Source organism: Anser anser (genome assembly GCF_964211835.1).
Source record: "Anser anser genome assembly, chromosome: 6".
Lineage (NCBI taxonomy): Eukaryota > Metazoa > Chordata > Aves > Anseriformes > Anatidae > Anser > Anser anser.
In genome coordinates, this window is record NC_139726.1 from 27,901,036 (window position 1) to 27,922,888 (window position 21,853).

Here is a 21,853-nt window from a genome sequence, read left to right on the forward strand (position 1 = left end):
CAAATTCAGCAGAGTTCACTGTTACATTCTAATGCCAACTTTAACATTTGGCATCCCAAAACAACGCAGGGAACAAACTCTTGCTCTATTTGACTTGTACTTCACCTTCCCAGTAACAGAGACCTGTTATGGGTCTCGGCTTTCAGTGGCAGAATTAAGAGACAGGTGATGAGGTTTCTGCCTCTGGTTGCCCATCTCCCTTGGAGGTTTCTGTTCCTAAAGCAGGAGCAAGGAAACCACTTGGGAACAGCTCTTCATCTGCTGCCTGGCACAATTAGGCCAAAAAAACACCCAGCATCAATTGACCTTAATGCAAAATGTTAGGAACCACAGCGAGAAGGAGCTCTTTCACTAGCAGTCTGTACCCTCAGGCTGTGAGCTTTCAAAGAGGGATGGGGTAGGCAGCTGGAGGCAGAAAAAGTTTTCAACATCTCAGCTTAACCAGTTACCACTCTAGTTATCAGCCCACACTCCAACAAGTTTTAAACATGATCACCTTTGAGTATGCCTAGTATGTCTTCAATGCAGAGCTCGAACAGCAGAAGAACCTGGGTTTGACAAAGCCCAAGATAACCCTGTATATAAGGTACTGCATCCCCACTCTTCTGGGCTTCCCAGGATGGCTGGCAAAAAAGCTCTCAGCGAAGACCAACTTTAAATGTTTATAAGGATTCAGTAAACAAGTTTCAACCTCAATGAACATCCATAAGAATTAACTGGCTTAATATACTTAATGTGAGTATGCAAACCTAAGACAGTTAAAAATGAGGGAAGGATGCTACCTCCCATCTACACTAACAAAAAAGGACACACTTAGGTTTTGCTTTGCCAGCTCAGCCTCAGCTTCCCCATGTAGCCCACATACTCAGAATGGAGACGGCATTTAACATCGTGTTCAAAGCACTCTACACTTTACCTAGAAAGATTGTCTGCATATATGACAGAAGTCATAACAATTTTTAAAAAATCATTACTTTGGCACTGTCTGAAACAGTAGAAAACAATATAACTATATCTTGCAAACAAATCTGCTACTGGAGAATATTTCAGTTAAATATGAAAACTGAAAACGGTAGAGAAAAAGCACACTTTCACAACCCCAAATGGATACACGCATGCGCGCACACACACTAAAAGAGAACCAATTTAGTTCACCATATATCTCTGGCCCTGACATTCATTAGTATTTCTGCGCTAACTCAAAAGCCATTAATTTCTCTGAAACCCACACTAATCCCTTTGTAGTGCAGATAATGGGCAGCCATTCTAGAGTCATCTTCCCTTTCTATTAATCCAATCAGGGAGGCAGCGCTTCTGCAGCTCCAACTGCAATCTCTCTCGCTTCCATCAAGTACAGATGACAGTTCAAGCTTCCCCGTAATAAGACAACTCGTAACCTTCCCCCAGCCACCCCTCCTTCATCTGCACGCTGGTTTGCTTGTCTTTTGTTGAGTTACAGAAAGACTATCTCTCCCTGCCTTTCACAGAGGCACCCCCTCTCCCTCCTTCATCCCACTCTTTCCCTCAAGCCCCTGTGAATCAGCTCCACTGGCTCTTGCCCTAACTGAGACAAAATCAGCAGCCAACTTGATTAACATTCAAATGTCTCCTACAGTTTAGTTTAGGGCAGTAGACGCTGGGAGAGAAAGGCTGAATCCATGCACACACACCCCTTAGAGTCCTCTGCTCCTTTGTCACCTCCATGCGCAGTATGCTAGGTAATACCTTTCTTTTTGGAGAGTAAATGCTACCACCTCTCCATCCACCTTCCAAACAAAAACTGCATTTCTTTTCCTCCCTACAGAGAGGCAGGGAGAGTAAATTGAGGAAGAGTTAAAAAAAAAAAAGTGGAAATAATCACCGTAAATGGCCCATGTCTGAGCCATTTGGAGTTCCAATTTCAAGATAAGAGGGGGAAGGAGGCAGAAGGAAACAAAGGGAGACTCAGCAGCTGAGGACAGGGCAATATGCTCCTCAGCATCTCTCCTCTCCTTTGGGAACTCCCACCTCATTCCAGCTGGGCACTCTGCACCACGCACACACCTGCTGCTTTCCGTGTCTGGGAGCCTGAGAGGGAGCCCAAATGTTGTCTCAGCACATCCAGATTTATGTTCCTGAACAACTGACTGTACTTGGGTCCCTGTTGGTAAGGTAGGACATGCCCTTCTCTGCACTACTGAAGCATTTCTGATTACAGCAACACCAAGTAGCTTGGAAAAGAGCAGAAGCGGAGATGCTCAGTTTCTGAGGGACTTGCCTCTTAGGTGGTACTCCTCTCTGGATTCTCTAATGCTTAGTGAGAGATGAGCACAAGTTACAGAGCTTTCGTCAGTGGTCCTCCTCTCAGATTCCCATAGTACTCAACAGATGCCTTTTGTGACCTAAAATGCTCCCTCAGGTCACTGGGTTGCTGCACCACAAGCTCCATAGTTCTTAGAGATGGCACTAACAGACGTGGTCAGAGAGTACAACTGCAAAAACCTGTGGAAGTCACCTTAAATACCAAAACACTTTTCTCCAACAATTTCTCAATTCAAACACAGTTTTAGCATGGCAGTCTTGGCCAGAGATATGAGCTGGGAAAGAGGCCTCCTGGGTCCTGCCACTGCAAGTGAAGTTGGCCAGCTCAGTTTACTTGTACTTTTTGTCTACCTCAATTTTGCACATCGTTTTCCACCTACTCTCCTGTAAGCTGCAGCATTTCTCCCCATCAGGAAGAAAATTCACTCTTTTCATCTTCCTTAGGCTTAGGGAAAGTAGAACGTGCTTAAAACGTGCTTTGAAAATGTTGAACTTGGCAACTTGTTAATTTTAGATTTGTGCATTTGCTGGTGAGGTTGGCTTAGCTGTTCAGCAAAATATGCTGAATGAAGTGCCTAAAGATATGAATAAAGAACCTAGACAAATTATTTATAGCTTTCCTTTCAGGTGTGTTATTTTATGTTTTTTTAAACTATATGAAACTACTGAAGTCTACATGATCCCTACTGCCCAGCCATTCCATCCAAACCTTTTTGTTCCTCTGCAGTAAGTCAAACACTTGTAAAGTGCTTGCTAAGCAGACCACCAGGACCCTGTACCTACTGACACAGAGCCTGCACTGGGAGGCAGTGGAGAAGGTGGTTGGATTCAGTCAAACGGACAGAAAGGTGCAAGGCCAACCCCGAACATCTCTGGAACGAACAGAAGTATAATGTGCTGAAAGAGATGGTTACCTACCACCAACTAGGAGATGCATAAAGCAGCAGAACTTGCAAAAGAAGTGAGAATATCAAATGAAGATGCATTTGCTGATCTTTGTGTCAGTTCACTGAATTCAGCCTCAAAAAGAAGGAAGAAAGGGTATAAAGTGACTGACAAACCTATGAAAACAGGGTCAGTTCACATTAGGAGAGTTAACTGACACCACTAAAGGAAAAGTCTCATACAGTGTAATACCAACTAACCTGAAAATTCAGTTATGAAAGTCATCACGACATCACTGGAAGCAATCAGCACTGCCCCAGGAGATGAAAACTTTGTTCATTAGCTTTATGGAGTGCTGTAACTCCAGAGCAAGAGTCTGCATAGAACAACCCTCCCGACCAGCATGGCCTCACAACCAAACTCATCGGTGCTGCTTGCTGTAATCCTCCTGCACAGTGAAGTTACTGACTACGTGAGCCCCTCCCATCGCCTCCCACCGCACTCCCCTCTCCATGCCTCTGCACCCTCGCATGGCCTCCCAGGCAGGGCCGGGGAGCCGGGCACGCTTCCCTCCACCGGACCCAGCTGCCTAGCCTAGCTCTCTCTGCCACTGCTCTCTGCCAGCCCCCTGTGGCCCTTCCAGCTCGCGGGGTGCCCATGCCCAAGAGGCAATCAGGAGCAAGCCTGCAGGGAACAACTGCAGGACTCCCTGAGATAGCCGGCAGGGTTAGAGGGGAAGTATTATCTAGCAGATGAGATGAGGTGATCCAAATTACACTCCCGTGTGAACCTAGGCAAAGCACCTCACCTCTCTGTCCCTGCTCACTCTCCCTATCTTTACTGTGTGGTTTATTTAAGCTGTAACCTCCTGGGAGAAGGGGCTGTCTCTTGCTAGATGCACAGACAGTCCCTGGCACTTATGGACCCCAGTTCAGTGGAGGGCATCCAACTACATCCAACTGGCACTGGATTTTAAATAACAATTTTGCCTCCTCAAATCTTGAAAGGCTCCAAATCTCTGCAGTACAGCTATTTCTTGACTACCTTTTAATGCTGAAAATAGATTGGCCACAGGGGGCACCGGCTCTCCAACTGGCTTGTTACTTCTGGGATTATTTCCAAGTAGTTTGAGGCTTCCTGCTCTCCAGAGAGGAAGGTGCAGAAGCGTTGTTTCCGCACATCTGCCTCTCGGATGGCAGCACCATTATCTTCTGCACAATGCCACACAGCTATAACGTTCTGCCATCCCAGTGGCAATTAGCAGCATATTGGTCTGCCCTGGCTGCGTGACTGCTACTTACCACTGACAAAAGATAGTGCTATAGGAGTGGTTTTGCAAAACCACAAATGGCAATTAGACTTCAGAAACCTCCCTGGTAGATCAGTGCGGAGCTAGGCTTTACGCAGAGGGGCAGTGTGAGGGCTCCGCAACTCCACAAGTCACACCTTCAACATTTCACACTGCTCAGGATCTCTGACCACTTTCACCTCTGCAGCAGCTCATTTACCTACCACAGCACCTCGCTGTTCCAGCTAACTGTCTTTGCAGCTCCTTCCTGAGGAATTGAAAAGATGTGAAGAGGGGGAAAAAATGGTAAATCAGTCAGCAGAGAGAAACAAGTGAAATCCTCGCCCCAATCAGAGTAGACTTTGGCCTTGTTAGCCAGTTCTAGAGCAGTCACCTTTCTCTGACATGCCTGTTTTGCCATGCCACAGTGCTGCAACCAACCCATAGATGCAGCATCCTGACAAAGCATACTGCCAAAATCAATGGGGCTGGCTGAGTACGGGCACAGCTGCCTGTTGGTGAAAGCTCTGCAGTTCCCCGAGCTCACAGGCATGGCAGGCGCACTAAATAGCTACCCGGGAAAAATACTATAGCACCCACACTCTTAGGAGTGGTTGTGTTTGAATGAAAACATCCACATGACTGTCAAAGATAACTGCTCACACATTGTGTTTTAATGATCTAAGCCAGCTTTCGCAGGATACTACAGAAGCAGTATTCTCCCTTTGTTTGCCAGGCCACATGCCCAGAAACACAAAAGCCTGCCTTGAATTTGCTTACAACTTTCTTCTTTGCTAGCTCCACTTAATGCTTGACACTGCTCTGTAGCACAAACAGTGCTCATTTCTAGTATACTAGCTGTTTTGCCAGCAGGCCTTAGGAGATACAAACCCAAAAGGCACAGCTTCTTTTCAGAGCCTTTTCTTTCACAGCACATGGAAAGGATCCAGTTTCGTTTTATTTGTGTTATGAAAAAGCAAGCAGCAGGAACAGATAAGCTCATTGAAATAAATATACTATGAAGATAAAAAAATAATAATTGTGAAGAGCTAATCTATGCAGCAACTCAGCCAGCCTAGAAGGACTGGGAGACCTCTGCAGGCTCTAGAGGAAAGTCCTTTACCACAGTAAGGACTGAAAGGAGTGGCTGGAAGTTGCTCTCAGTACCTCGTACGCATTGGCTTAATCTGCATTAAAGCCCTGGAAAGGGATACCTCCACAGGCTGAGGCCATTATGACTCCTCCAACTACTGCGACAGCTTTTAGCCAACCTTAAGATACATTTTTGGTCTCCTGTGGAGAATAATTACCAGTCCTGGATACACATACCTGCAACACCTACTTTCTTGGTTTTGTTTTTCTGTTTTCAGCTCAGCTAACAGTAGCAGCAAACTATGGCAAGCTCTCTAGTAAACAGAGAGGGGAGAAATACCACAGCTACCTTCTAAACCCTGCACACCAGCTGAACAGAACTGGTCAAGGAAACAGACTAAAAGAGTTCATTTTCAGAGCACAGTTCTCCTTCCTCAAAGCAGGTACAACCACCCTCAAACCATCCCACACAGAAAGGCTCTTGGAGGGCACATAGCAAGCACTGACAAATGCCTTGGACTGCTGCAAAAACCAGTGGAAAAGGGTGGGCTCAGCATCTTAGAGGTACTGAGTGCTGCTGGGCTACAGGAGGGTCCTGACAGAAGTTCTTCAGCCACTCTTACTAATCCCTTTCCTGCCCTTGCTCAGTTCACCTCCAAGATCCCAGAACTCTACCCTACTGGGTCTCCTGTACAAAAAATGCCATTTTGAAGAGACCTATGCTGCTGACAGCTTTGAGCCCAGCAATGTGACTTGCACCTGTGTGTAAGGAGAAGGGGTGTAATTTGCTTCACCCTGGAAAGAGGTGTGATGCATCGGGGAACACATTCTGCATGCAGACCAGAGCCCCCACTCTACATGAAGCAAAATATCTCCCTAAACAAAAATAGCAGCAGGTATATATCCTTTGCACACCAAGAGCACCTACCTTTCTTTGGGTTACAGAAACTATGCCCCAACATAACACAATAATCAACAGCTTTGTGTGTGTATACATGTGTATTACATATACATTTATATTTTTATCTACAAACATATCCACAAACAACCATTTAAGCGCCTGCTTTTCATGCCCCAAAACAGCTGACTTACCTGGAAAACCTAACCTAAAAGTCTCCTTTTAACCCTAAGCAGCCTACCTGCTCATAACTGGAGTCATTCCACCACTTGTTCCCCCTGCCCCATGCTTTCACAACCCCTTTGATTTTAGAAATTCCTTTGTTAAGCCATGCCTTTATTTATATCATAAAACCTTTGTGACACTGTTTTTCCTTTCTGTGCCCAGTTCACTGCTGGTATCTATAAAACAAATCATAGAGACAGAGACAGTGGTTCAGTGTTTCTGAAGCTCTGAGCACAACCTCTTCCAGTGTGCTGCTTGAGAAAGAGAAAGGAAAAACTGTAACTTGGTAAAACATCACTCCTTACGGCTCACTGGAGATGCCTGCCTCAATGTGACAACAAGACTTCCTGCACCCCATACAAAGCTGGCAGAGAAGCCTTAATATTGACAAGCACAAATAGTGTGCTTGAGTTTTTGTTAAATGTTTATGGACTGAATAGGCTGCATTTCTTAAAGAAACACAGCAGCGATCTCAGGCCTCACAGTAAAGCTTTGTATACCCTCTTTTTAATGGCCACTCATTAATTTCTTTATAAAAAACTGACTTTGTTTGCATTTGCTATTCTCCCAATAGTTTTAGCATTTAAAGTTTTTTTAGTATAGGAAAATCAGGTAAGAAAACTATTGTAAATGCAAACAAATTATTTTTTCCTGAGTCATAATAAATGAAGTAGGAGCAAAAAGTAAAACAAGCTTAGTTTTTCAAACCATCAAAGGAACAGAAGTCAAGATTGTTTTAAAAAATGATAATTAACCAGGCAAACAGCTAGAACCGTATCAAAGATATGAGAGCCATGCTAATTTCTATCATTTTAAGAGCTAGCTCATAGGGTTTTTTTTGCTTAGTTGTTTTTAAACGAGCAACTTCTCTTTCAAGATAAATATTAAATACAAATATAAAAGCTTTCACATCAACAGAAACAATAAAGCATCTGTACAAACCTGTGTTTCCTTGGATGTCCTCTCCCTTGGTTAATGCCAGGTAAGAGAGCAGAGCGCAATTATTGTCCTGACCAGGCAGAGGTGGCTGCTGCAGAGAGGTGCCCGTGAAGACCATTCCCCAGTTCACATGGCTGATATCGGAGCGCGACCTGTTGTGCCCTGGCTTGAACTTGGAGGATTCCTCATTCTGCACCAGGATGTCGTTCACTGAGCGAGGCCTGTCTCTCCTCCGCTGGCAGATACTGAAGATGTTAAAAGCTGCAGTCTCCCCTTCCCCTGCCCAAGCAAGGCTGTCAGCAGCTGTTCCCCTCTGCACCAAGCGCTGCTCTTTGGCAGGGAACGCTGTCTGAGCTTTGGTTTCCAACAGGCCATTTTTGCAGTGATCCCAGATGAGGTTACTTTTGGCTAAGGAGGTGACGTTCCTCAAATTCCTGCTTTCTGTTATCTGATCAAATACCTCATGCCCAACCAGCTCAGGAACCTCCTGCACACCATACACCTCAGAGGGCTGAACGATCTTTTCAAGCTTAGTATCAAAACTATTGAAGAAGTCTTCAGTCACTTCCAAGGCAGGGCTAATGTCATCAACTTCAAGAGCCTCCATATCCTGGGCTGCCAGGAGGGCCAAGGGAAAGAGCTGCTTCACGCCTGTCCTTGGCACACTTAGAGATTAACAAAGACATGCACCAACCACAATCCTTTGTGGTGGAAAGGAACCAAACCAACCCTTGTCTTCAGATGCGAGACTTAACACCCACCGATCGAGTTGGCTATAGTCACTCTATGAAGTAACCTCATCGTGACAGCAGGTTACCTGTAAAGCAAAGCAAAGCATCACGTCAGTACAGGCCTTTTCCCAGATAAATGTGTTCAACTGCACCACTCTTTCCACAGTCACAGTGTTTTATGTCTTCTTGAACTGGAACCTGCAGAGAGCAGGGTGGGGCACCAAATAAAGAGGACCCAAAGTGATCCAAGTTACTAACCAAGCTGTAGAGATCTGCACTGGGAGGCAGTACTGACTAACACTGAAAATGCAGCCACCTAGGGAATGCTTAGCACAGGCTGCCATGAGGCTGCAAGAAAAAGTTGATAGAAGAAGGGTAGCAAAATAAGGCAACAGATCTCGAATACTTTGCCTTTTTCTCCTAGATTGCTTGCACTCCCAATTTTAGGAAACTGGCATTAGTTTTGCAGCTGCTACTTTGCTACTTTTCTGCATAAACAGATTATTGATTTGTTAGATATCACAATGCTAATAGGCTGCTGCAGAACAATGCATGAGTGCTGCACACTTCTCTCTAGAATATTGCTGGGAACCTGTGTGAAACAGTGTAGCGCACTAGGTCCCAGAAAGACAGCGCATCCTATGAGCAAAACAAAATACACCATAAGCCATACTGTCATAAATCTGTCGATCTTTACTTCCAAGCAGCTGACTTGGCAGAACATAATAGAAAAGGGTTTTAAGGCTGGAACTATTGCAGAACTGTATTGACCCACCTGAGCTCACTCCAGGAAGGAAGGGAGGGTGGTTATTACACTCCCCGTGGTGCAATAAGGGGGTGTCTCATTGCCAATTTCTGTCTCACCAAGCCTGCTGCCTTTCAGCCTCTCCCTCTTGAAGCTCCATCCACAGTGCTGCCATGCCCAAGGGATGTGTTGGGTAGTAATGCTTAAACTGGGGAAACCAAATACACACACATTCTTGGCACCCGGGTGCCAGTGGGACAACAGCTTTCATGGCTGCTAGAAAAAACTACAGCACCTAGAGCCTGTGCAAGCAGTGCAGTCCACAGTCAAGGAGATCTATGTCCCAGTTTTGACCACATCAGCTCAAGTCCTAGAAGCAGCAAAGCTGCATTAGCTCAGAACTAGATTAATACACTCTTAACAGAATTAATTAGCCTGGACAGGACTGATAATTAGCAGCTCATTAGCTTGTGAATGATGCTGAAGTGCTACCAAAACCCATAAAGATTTACACCCAGCAGGAAAAAACATCTATTAAACAGCATCAAACATACATAATGCTTAGTTTTAAGGTTCTTTCTTTTTCTTTTCTTTTTTTTTTTTTTAAATCCAGAACAGTCTGTTTGCTTTGTCCTAACTTAAAATAGCAAAGTTGTTTAAATAGGCACTCCTTCCTAAAGCAGGCCAGAGGGAGGAAGGAGACCAGCACTCCCAAAAAGGAGGGGCTGCAGAGTCCTGGAGCACAAAACTCAAAGCTCCTCCACAATCATCCGCTGGCTTCATCCCATCCCTGCTTCTCCTGTGGCCAGCCACAACATGCTCGTGTTTGAAAGTAGCAGCTTACCCTCCTTCGAAATAGATCAGCAGTTCAGACCATGATCTCTTGAAACGCATCCCAAGTAAATTATTTAAAAAAACAATAAATAACCACATACACAACTCTGGAAGCTTGAAGGCTTTACACTGGGATCTTTCTCCCTTTATCTCTTTGCAAGGATTCACATCACTAGTCTCACAGCAAACCAGGATGAGGATCAGCTTCAACAAGCAGATGTAGAGTGAGACACTAATGGCAGAGCCAGAATTGCAATCAGAGCACTGAACAGAATGGATATGGCGTGGTTTCAAATCAGAACAGTACGGGAACAGACTCTTCGCAAAGCTGTGCAGCTGTGCCAGTCGATGGCAGTGGGAAATAAAGTCATCCTGGGCACATCTGCATTGTCAGCTTCATGCAGCACGATGTTCAGTCTCAAAGCTCATTCCTGCCAGCAACCCTTGAACAGCGTTCTGCTCCCTGGTGCCTTACAGCTCCAACAGGCTAAGGGACATGATGCGGTACAACCTATCCACTTATTCCACATCCTCCTATGGTATTTTGAAGTTGCAAAACCACAACAGGCATTCACTTGAACAAACCCAGCACCAACATAACCAGACGCCAACAGTGAAAGTTGCAGGCTGGCCCATACAAAGACACTGCTTCACAGGGGTTGGCACAGAACACAGCCCACACATCCCACACAAGAGACTGGAGCAGCGATCACTCCAGAAGGGCTTGTGACATGCCACTGAAGCACTTCAGAAGAATTTCAGTGGTAGCAGAAGCAGCGTTGCTCTGTTCATTATTTTAAATCATTAGGAAAGGAGGGAAGGGAAGGGGAGAAAATTGACACTTACATTTAACAGTTTGATCTGTAAATGCTGGAAGCCGTGCTTCGTGTGGCTGCATGTTTCTCTGGATCCGGTGAGACTGGGTTTACCCAGTGTCACGCAGCAACGCGTGGTGCTGAAGAACTACAAACTGACCTCACTTCCGTTAAAGATGCTGAATCACAAGGTCATGAGAAGATGACAGGCCCCTGCATTATACGGTTCACAAAAGCCAACACTAACGACTTCTAACTTGGTCTGTTTGCCCTGCTCAATAAATACAAGAAATGTAACTTCAGTGGAGGCAGGCTGATCCCTTTCTACACCACCAAGAACCTTCTTAGGTCAAAGAAAGAGTTGTGCCAAGTGTGCAGCCATTCCCCCTGGTACTGCGATTCTGCAAGCCTCCATAAACACAATTTGGCATTTTCTGACAGTGACACTCAACAAAAATTTCCTTCAGACTTTTGCAGGGATTTGGTGCCAAATGAAAGCAACCTTTGATATGCCAGTAAACAGCTCCATCAGAATCTCCTCCAGGAGGGAAAGCAGTGGAAATCACTCCCTTCATGTGAACGACAGAAAAGGAAAACAGTAGGCTAGGATGAACTCCTTTAAAATTATTATCAAATGTATTGCGTGATGGATTGTTTTTTGGAAACACTTGACATTTTCCAAAGACGTTCAGCCTAAGGTAGTGAATATGAGGAAGAGGGATGTATCAACCCAGACTATTAAAGACTGCTAAAGCTACAGGCAAGCATAAGCAAGGCTTTGTTATGGGAAGCAGAAACCTAATAGCTCATCCAGACCCCTGGGAACTAGTCTGACTGAAAATAGGTGAAGGAACATGGTGAACTGTTCTTAGCAAAAACTGCTCAACATGGGGCTTGCAGCAGCTGAAAAATATGCTTTTCTACACATCTGGTGCAGGTACAGCTCTTGTTCGTGAACATGCAGCAGTCAGATAATTAAGGGTCACTTACAACATGAGTAAAATCTTTACTATCATGAGTGTGTAATGACCACATTACTCACATGGCTGAGGTAAACAGCAATGATTGCTGGTCATGCCACACGAGATGCAGAAGCTCAGTTTAGTTAAGATTACACAAAACCTAGAGAAGCCACAAAGGCTAACCTAGCTGACTGAGCAATCTGATGAGAGGACAATCATGGCACACAAACGCCTAGGAAGGTACACTGGAAGAGATCGCTTAACTTCCCGATGGGCTTTTGCCAGGGAGAATAGCCAGGCACCACACCACAATATAAAAAGCATGGAAGAGGCAAGAGCAGAAAGCAATCTTGTGGGCAACACATAGTACCCCAACAGGCACTAGCTGTGTACCCCATCTCACACATTATGGTCAGTAGTGTCTTTAATGACACAGTTCTTGCACTTGTTAAATAGGGACAGGAAACAGGCCCAAATTCAGCCTTCTGCTAAAGGAGAGGTAAACAAAACACAGTCCCTTATCCTTTCCAGAAGACCAGTGCCATGACACGGGTCTCTCCAAATTAACCACTACACAAGCGGTTAATGTCAGATAAATCTGGAAACTGGGAAGCAGAGGGGGAGAGCAAGAAGGAGAAGTCACAAAACTTGATAAGAAAGCAGCCTGGTTGGTTTTAGCGCTCACAAGACCCCTTCTTCAGAGAACAGATGATAGAGATGTATAAAACAATGAGTCATACACAACTGATAAATAGGGGCTTTCCCTTCTTTCTTGTACATGGAGAGAGAACTAGAAAGGAACGATCGATGATATACACAGGTAATGTGTTCAGGAAGAAATGCATAAACAAGAGGAGCTCCCAGCCACCCAAAGGATAGCAAAATGTGAGCAATATTGTTAGAAGCTCTCAAGTTTCACGGATTCCCAATGATTCTTAGGGTCAAATTTCTGGCAGTCCATGGGGCATTTTGAGAATTCTCTCTCAAGACCACAAGAGGAGATCCACAAGTTACCTGTATGTGAACAGAGAGCAACAGTGCCTCAGTCACTGGAGGACTCGCCCTAACCCTGGAACCTGCTGCGGGAACCAGCTCTGCTTATCTCACGCTGCGTAGAAATTGCAGGCTGAAACTCCTATGCTAGCAAGGAAAACAGAATGGGACATTCTTCCAGTTCGGTAACAATTTGGTAGCAGAGCTAATTCAAACAGCCACAGGAACCTTTATTGCTGGTGTGTTGCAGTCCTGGACCACTAACAGTTCAGCTTATGGGCTGTGACAAGCCTGGTCTGAATAACAGGTCATCTGAAGAAAAGATAGACCTACAACCACCTTGAATACAATCCACTGGGGCTGGTGCAGCTAATACCTAATGAGCTTTCCTGTCAGTCAGACTCTGAGCAACCTCAGCCTGTGACCCGACTCTCTTCAAGTGGCACCTTGAACAATCACGGCTTACAGGTTTTGCTGCAACAAGGACAAGCCCAGTGGGTCACATCGGCCAAGTGTTGCCCAGAATCTAAATAGGATGCCCTTAGGTCAATGACGGTCCCTGAAAACCAGGCTCTGCGGTACAGAATCCATTAAAAAAAGAAGACATTATGAAGCTGAAGACTTAGGAGTTACCTCTTAGTTAAGAAATAATGTGTATTTGTCAGGTGGCATACCAGACTGGCTGAAAGAGAGGAGGATGATACACCAGTAGCTGTCACACAAAGTCTTTATCACTATCTACACATTTTTATACACTGCTGGCACAGACTGATTGCAAAAAGAAGTTGAAAAATTCAAAGTGGCAGCAGAATGCAAGGTATCGTGCAGTGCCATCTTTCCAGCATCCCCCTGCTGTAACTAGACTGCAGATGATGTTTTATTTATTTACAGTATAGCAAGGCCTACTCAGCAAACATTCTCAATCTTTTTCTGACCAGGAGCTTGTTTAAAGGTCTCCCTCCCAGCCAGGAGCCCTCTTTCCCTCAGTCGTCCAGGAACCATAATGTTGTAGCTATTGTGGCTGAAACCTCAGCATTCAGCTTCCCCAGTCATACCCACTGCACTGCATGCCATCCATACATAAACAAAACAGTCCTGGCTCAAAATGCTTATACTCGTAGTGATTACAAATCACGTGTATACACTGGCTACTTCTGTGAGTAGTGATTAAAAGCCACACTCCTGCTTGCCTCTCATACACAATTTGGAGGTGCAACCGATAACAAGAAACTTCACAGGGGACGATTGTAGGGAGTATAAGCTGAAACCCTGTCCATGTGCAAACCAGCACATTTTCTTGTACCATGGCTGTATTTTGCTCCCTGGCTGTATTTTGTTCCCCCAGCACAAGGTCAGCCTTCTCCCCAGTCCTTTCAAAACCCTGGATAACCTACCGCTATGTATGCTGAGCAAGCAACACAGGACACAGGCTTCTTAGATTCATCATTTAAATGTCTGAATGAAATTTACATTGCCTCACAAAGAGGAGACGAAGTTTTTTTTTTCATATGGAACAGAGAATCAGAGTTTCAAAGAGATAGCCATATGATAGTCAATTGTTGGTTCACATGGCCTGAAGAATCGTCTTTAGATCACATTTTTAAAACACGTTTTGAAAAGCCTCTTCCGCCAATATTCAAGTGAGAAATTAACTGCTTAAAATTTTCACACAATCCTAGTTTTATAGTGGCTCATGAAGGTACTTTCTGACTGATATTCCTGCATGAGTCACTGGCAATATTCAGGAAAAGCTTACAAAAACTGAAGAAAAAGGCCTTCTGGTCAGAAATGCTTGGCCACAGGGCCAGGTGCCAGAGGAGAGAACTATGAATGTAATCAGAACCGTTTCTGTGTTTCAAACCCGTTTGCTACAGCCTCCCTGCCTTTAAGGATGAAATTGACTGCCAACATTTATCAGTGAAGAAGGGCTCCCACATCCTGTGTGCTAGACCCACAAGGAAGTGAAGAGCAGGAGAGCAGGAACAGCTGCTCTTCTTGGTGCCTCATCTCAGTCAAGCTAAAGGACAGCAGTGATACCGTCCACTAAAAAAAAAAAAAAAAAAAAGGACAAGACGAAGAAAGAGGTGAAACCAGGGAGGAATCAGAATGGCATATCCTGTGAGGAGAAGCAGACCTTTAACAAGGATGTGTGTGCCTCACTCCATGAAAGCACAGATTTCCCCAGCTACTGATCTGCCCCATTGTTTTAACAAGGAAGCTCCCCAGGCATCCTCACCCTGCATGGCAAACTAACACATCACAGCTATAAACACCTCGTCCAGTGATGAGCACATTAATGAATAATAAGCAGTGCTTATAGTACACATTACCTTTAATTTTAACTGCACTTTGGAAACAGTAATTAAAATTCAAACAACTGCAAGCTGGGGAGTGCAGAACAGCCTGCTGCACCACAACAAAGTGGATCTGGAAGGAGAAGAGGACTGGGCAGTGGCAGAAGATGGACCACAGAAAGCTTGTCTTTCCCAGAGGCAATCTGCTGTACAGCCCTCCCAAGATCCTCATCACTGACTCCTTTTCCTTACAGCCATCTGACACACACCTCTCCAGGCTGGGGAAGGATTTCAGGCCCAGGGAAACAGAGGGTCTCCTGAGACCCAGCCCCACCCCTACAGACCAAGGGGCAAACACTTGAAACCCACACTTCAGGCACAAAATCTACAGGAACAACGTGAATGAAGCAGTGCAGTGATTTGGCCTTAGGCACAAATGTGTGGTCTTAAACATACCTGTAGTCATAAATAACCCAAAGGAGGGTAAAAGATTTCTGTGCTCAAGTTCATTTGCTTTTGTGCATACAGATTTGTTTAAAATTATATAACTTTCACTTTACATGCTGCCCTTGACTACAAGAACTCCTGCCTGTTCCAGGCACCACAAGGACAATAAAACAGGACTGCCTGTGACCTCCTGAGCTCAGCACAAAGAGTGCAGAGGAAGTCAGGGAGCAGGGTATCTGACAGGCATGACACAAACCTCCTCCAGTAGAAGAAGAAATGTGACTGAATTGCACATTGCCACCATGACGCACCAGCTTGTCTCCTTCTAGGAAGTCAGACAAATTTGGATATAACAAGTGACGGAAAACATTTTTAATAAACATTTCTGGTTAATGCAACTGAAATTATAATTATCTCCCCGTTCCATATTTTCTAGAACTACGCTGAAGAGGAGAGGCAGCATTTAAAAGCTTGTCTTTTTCTTTATTTAACGGAGATCAGAAATGAAGACATTTTCAGTTTGTCCCCATGAGTTCTCAACAGAAATGAAAGGCATATTTCGCTACTCATTTACAGACTGCTGGAAATCAGGCTGCTGAGCTTTCAGCTGTTGTGTTCTGCCTGACATGCTTCCCCTGATGCCCAGAGGTGGCTGCATTTAAGTAATGAAGGATGTACATAAGGGGGGGCTGCTACATAAAGACATTTATCTCATAAGTAGGACTCATGGACAATAAGAAGCTTTGGGACTTTTCTAGATGAAGCACTAGCTGGTATAAATAGTAATGCAATAACTGAATCTCTTGCCATCTATGCCAGCCTACACAATTAATTTTTAGTTAGCACTGCAGGGTAGTTTTTTTGAGGCACACCAAGCAGGAAGCAATGATCAGGCTCCAGTTGTCCCAGCACAGCCCAGTGCACCCCCATCACCGGGAACAACAGCTGCCATTGCACCAGAGGCCAGGAGGGCAAGAAACAAGACCTCCCACAAGAACACGGGAGACATTTCTTCTCTGGGATTACAGCAATGCCAAAAGAAAATACAGACTTGAATTTCAAATTTGTTCATCACATGGCTTTCTGAGTAACCCTGATCTGCAACTGCAACCAACTCCTCTTTCTCACCGTGGTACCCAAAGAGCTTGGCTGGGACACTGCAAGCCTTTCCACAGTGAGACCCTGGATTCCCCATAACTATCAGTGGTTGAATGCTGACATTGATGGAACTACACGTTTAATAACAAACTCATCTTGAACCTCAAACTAAGCCCTCTTGTCTTTCAAACGGCCAGGGCCACAGTGGTTTGGCACATTCATTATCAGGGAAAAGGGGCATGGGAAGGAAAGGAAGCAATGATCCAAATAATGCTAAATTCAGCAGACTACCACAGCAACCCAAACCCCCAGGTCCTGGCAGCCCTGCCACAACTGCTAAACCCTGCAGGCTGGTTCAGCTACCCAAGCTGCTGTAGAGTCACTTGACTCCTCCAGCACAAACATTTGGTGTTTTCTAAAATGAACTATAAGTTCATTACAAACGATCTTTGCAGAAGCCCAGTAGAAACCTCAGAACATCTGATTAAATTGAAATATTAACAACACAACACAACTGCTGTCTGGTATGCTTCTGCGGGTACGATGCACCTAGCTGCTGTAGACTGATTAGATTCTTCATTCCACTACACAGTGCCATGTTTCACATTTTAGATTTCTGATTTCTTAGTCTCAAATTTAATCCTTTATTTTTTTTTCCATATAGGATGTACAAACTATGAAAGCAGTAAGAGGGCAACTCCTGTTGCTTAAAGTGTATGGGTCAGTATGTATCAGTCCCATCAAGATTCAGATGCTTTCTTATTCTTACATACAGTGACTTCTTGTAGTCACTCAGTGGGATGACGCAGTGCCTAAAATTAGACTTGGCCCTAAGTCCTCGTAGGATCAGAGCTGTAAATACATATTTGCAGAGCAGAAAACAGATCAGGCACAAGCCACGATTCTTTGTGCTAACCTAATCTCGACTTCCTTCCCTTCCCTGGCAATGCCACTGACCCCAGTGTTCACGTTGCTCCTCCAGCTGGCACGCACACCCATGCAGCCGATACTCTCCTGTCGGGCCTCTTTAACTCCATCAGGTTTAATGCCACCGACTTCGCTCGCCTGCTTACTCCATAAGAGAAGCAATTTCGCTGCAGCGCGAGGCCACTACAGCATTATGTCACCCTGTGCTGTCAACGCAGAGAGCGATGCCTGCGCGCTGTGCACGCACGCACACACGCCCTGGATGTGACTGCACCGACCGGGAGCGGCCGAAATTCCCGCGGAGAGCTGCGGAAAGGTGCGAGGCCGGGGCCTGCCCCGCGCAGGGGCGGGGGCCGGCCCGGGGCAGAAGCCCGCAGGCGGAGCCGCCAACCTAGCGCCCACCCGGCCGCGCTCGGGCCTCGCCCCGCTCCGGGCGGCCCGGGGGAGCCCGACCCGGCGGCACGCGGAGGCGGTCCCGGCGGGCTCGCAGAGCGCTCGAGCCCCGCGGCGGGGGAGGGGGGGGGAGGTTTACCTGGCGGCCCGTGCTCCGAGGAAGGGGCTCCCCGCTCCCCGCACCTCGCCCCCGGCCCGGCCCGGCCCGAGCCGAGCGGAGCGGAGCCGCCGGCGCGCAGGCACGGCCCGGCCCGGCCCGGCCCCTCCTCGGCGGGGCCGCGTCCTGCCGCAAAGCCGGCCCGGCCGCCGCGGGAAACGGCGCCGCGGCACCAAGGTTCCCCCCGCCGGGGGCCGTCCGTGTCCCCCCCCAGCGGGGAGAGGCGGCCCGGGGCCGGGACCCCCGGGCAAGGGGCCCGAGGCCGGGCGCCAGGCGCAGCGTCGCCCCTGGCGGGGTAAAGCGGCCGGGCTGACCTCGGCAGGGAAGGGAACGCCGCACGCCGAGGGGGGTTTGCAAAACCGCCGAGGGCACGAAGGCTTACCCGGGAGTGAGGTGAAATCAGCATCGCCACAGGGCAGCAGAAAGATCCCCGGTGCAACCTGTTACCAAAGAAAACAAAAAAGTTGCACGACAATTGCGAATTGTTTATTCCATTGGAATGTAGCGTTGGACCCCGCCCAAAGATAGGGGTTGTGCAAAAATAACCTCCAGGCCAGACATACCTACGTGCGGATTGCGGACGTACCTGATTTTGGAAGCCCAGCGCACCCCGAGCCGCTCTGCGCAGCACCGTGCACACCTGCAGCCCCCAACACCGCGCTGCTACGCACCCGGCGAGCTGGTGCTTGGCTGAACCAGGCTGGATCAGTGCTGAGACATTGCTGCACTAACGGGCCACGTTGAAGTGAGTCCATGAAGGGGACTCAGTCATCCGTAAGAGAAAGGTGTTTGGTTATCTTCCATAAGCAGTTTTTCTTCTCTTCATCACATACCAACAATTTAGCATATACTCCAAAATGTGACCAGGTTGCATTCGTGTGCATTACCTGATTTCAGCAACGGCAAAGATGAATGAGCACCTGTGGCGCACAAACGTACCAGTTTGTCTGACTGAAAATCAGTTAATCCTGGCCTTTACAAACAATCTGTCAGTAGGGCACCACACATTTCAAGTTTGGCTCATAAAGATGAATGGCATGTTCACTGGATAACGGGCAAAGAGTTTTCTTTTTATTCTAATTCGATTTTATTCACCACAATCCCTCCAGTGCAATATCATCACCTGCTTCATCACTATTTATTTCCAACCACCCTTTTCTCATATGGTGCTGAGACATTTCTCTCTCAGGCTCCTCTGAACAAGAGCAGCCCGCTGGGTCTCCCAGGCCTGCCAAGGCTTCAGGACTTTGCCTCTGCCAGCCATGGACCCCCAGCTCCTGTTCTGGGTCCTGCAGACACCCATAGGGCATGCAGGCATCGCATCTGTGGGGACATCAATGCTGGGAGAGGGAACAGGCAAGTGTATGCCCTTTGCTCAGCAGGTGTGGAACCCATCTTCTCCTGGTTCTGATGGGTACTGCAGTGTTAAAGAAAAATTGCTCTTGTTTAACATTATGCACATACTTAGGTAACTTTCTGGCAAGTGGACCCTATCTCATCTTCCACCCGCAATGGAAAAGTGACTTGGTTGCAGGAGGGCAGTGGACTTCTTGCAACAGCTGGAGAAGATCTGCTCAGGGATATGGCATGGATGTCACTTCTTTTTAGGGGAGGGGAGAGGACATTGAAGAAGGAAGTGATTGGAAGACAGCAGAGCAGCCTCATTCAAGAAGAATCATCCTTCTGCTCAAAAACAGACTGCCAGAGATGCTTGGCAGCCGTAGATCTGGAAGGACAGCAGCCATGTGCCATGAACCCAGAACAGCTTCAGCTGTCTTAGCCCCAGGTCCTCAGCATTCAATGCACTCAGCCATGGTTCCTGCCTCCCTCTTTCCTACAGCCAAAGTACGTCCAACAGGGGCTCCTTGGGACCTGGTCTGACAAATATGTCCAGCCACTCGGGCTTGCACCAGACATCGACTGCTGTGCAGCTGATAGGAAATGTGCCTCCTCCCAGTGCTCCATGCCTTGGTAGATGCTTCCTGGGGGCTGGCCAGTGCCACGGCTCCTACGTCATCCCAGAATGGCCCTGTGCTCTGTGGAGGCTTGTAGAAAACACCATGTGTTCCCCCCAGGACAAAAGAGGCACAGTTTTCAGCTCCCTAAAAAAACTGTGCTCTCATCTGCTGGAAACCCTTTGCAAAAGTTCTGAGATGGGTAGCGCTTTCTCTTTTCTGTGCAAAATGCAGTTAGGGTGCACCTTTCTTATGCTGGCTGTTAGGGAACAGTTTGGTTTCAAGTTTTTAATTCTCTTTTGTGAGAAGTACTTTTATGAACAATGGTCACCATTTTATTGACAGAAGGAAGGGATTCCATCCCCTTTCCAAATGGTATCTTTTTTTAATCTGTAAGCCCTCACATATTCTTCTGCCACAGGTTTAAACAACTTAGTCTTTCTGGGCAGGTGGTCTACATTTTCTTCCTTTAATTTGCTGGAGATGTCTCTGCCTGCAGCCTGTGTGCTATTGGAAAGAACAAATGACCAGCCTTATCCTTTGAAGCTGCAGGATGACAGGCTCGAATTCTGAAGAAATATGAACCTTGGAAAATGTTGTTGTGATAACTTCACATATTTAAGAATATAAATTCCAGATTTAGCAGTTTTCATTGTCTAAGGGTATCACCATCCTCCAACATGTTTCAAGCAGGTTAAAGACATGGTGGTGGCTCTAACAAAACCTTCCACGCAGCTTTGTCCCCCTTGCTCATCAACCAACAACATATGGCCTGAAGCTGAACACAGTGCATAGAGCCATCTGGTGGTTAACCGCACAAGTAAACAAATCATGCCCTGTACGTCCACCCGATGAAGACATAAATGAAGTCATCTTCCTTCTATCCGAATGCCTCAAATGTCAGCTTTTTCTCAGCTTTTAGACTGAGATTCTGGAAGATTAGAGAGTCAACACCAGAAAAGGGAGAAAATGGCTGTATCTGCTAGCACTGGAAACTTCACTTAGCTGCTTTCCTTGTGTGAGAGCTTGCAGGACTGAGTGCTCTTCTTTAGATCTGAACATCTCCCATGAGTACTGCAGAATCCTTTTCCAAACCCAGATCACTGTGCCATGAATTCCTGAGTTTGGCTCCTTCTGATAAGAATCCAAACATCTTTACCTTTAACTGGGAAACTCTCAAGAATCCTTTGGGCTGTCATGATGTGGAAGGAGGAATGCCAGTTTACTGTAGCCATTGACAGACTAGCCAGTTCACACCAGCTGAGCATTAGACCCACCGTCTTTCCCCGCTGCCTCTGAAGCAGGGGCCTTTTTTCACACATTTTAATTACTGACTCCCTGCATAGAAGCTATTACCTCACAGAAAGGCCGTTAACTGGCACGTTCAGCACAAGATGAAACCTTTCCGATAATTGTTCCTTAAGTTCATGTTTATGAAAATAAATATCATCAGATGATTAAATTAAACACCGCAGCCAGCCCAGCTATACACTATTCTCACTTATCACGCAGAAAGGGAGATCAAAGAGAAAGGCTCAGGTAGAGTTATTCCAACTCCTCCAACTTGGGTTGATAGCTACCTATTGAACACACTAATTAGCTTCCTGCTCAGGGTGTGCAGTGCAGAATTAACCCTCCTGAAATTGGCCGGTATAACCATTTTCATGCCTTGTATGCAACTGGATGCAGAGGGACGACTGCCACCTCCTTTTCTCTGCACTGTAAATCAGGAGCACAGACGGATTCTGATTTCAGAGACTCTTGGGCCTCTGTCCCCTTTGGTGTCTTGTGTGGGTGTGAGAGCTGTGCCCAGGAGGCAGGAGGAAAGGGTGGACGAGGCCCTCCTCCTTGGTCTCCTTCTGCCCCCAGCTCTC

The 21,853-nt window shown here is 46.5% G+C and overlaps 1 protein-coding gene across 6 annotated transcripts in view; it reads right to left on the minus strand.

Moving 5' to 3' along the window:
• Nucleotides 1-21,853, minus strand: part of PLEKHM3 (pleckstrin homology domain containing M3) — a 159,095-nt gene that overhangs the window by 128,870 nt on the left and 8,372 nt on the right. The window contains exons 1-2 of one of the 6 annotated variants that reach the window (XM_083842255.1): nt 18,407-20,711; nt 7,632-8,445 (exon numbers count right to left, since the gene is read on the minus strand). In XM_083842255.1, coding sequence (XP_083698381.1) covers nt 7,632-8,235 — 604 coding nt within the window. In that variant the 5' untranslated portion in view covers nt 8,236-8,445; nt 18,407-20,711. Of the gene's footprint in view, nt 1-7,631; nt 8,446-9,134; nt 10,752-10,784; nt 17,922-18,006; nt 18,378-18,406; nt 20,712-21,853 lie in introns of those variants that run through there. The other 5 variants (XM_083842253.1, XM_083842254.1, XM_083842256.1 and 2 more) reach the window with 5 other exon arrangements.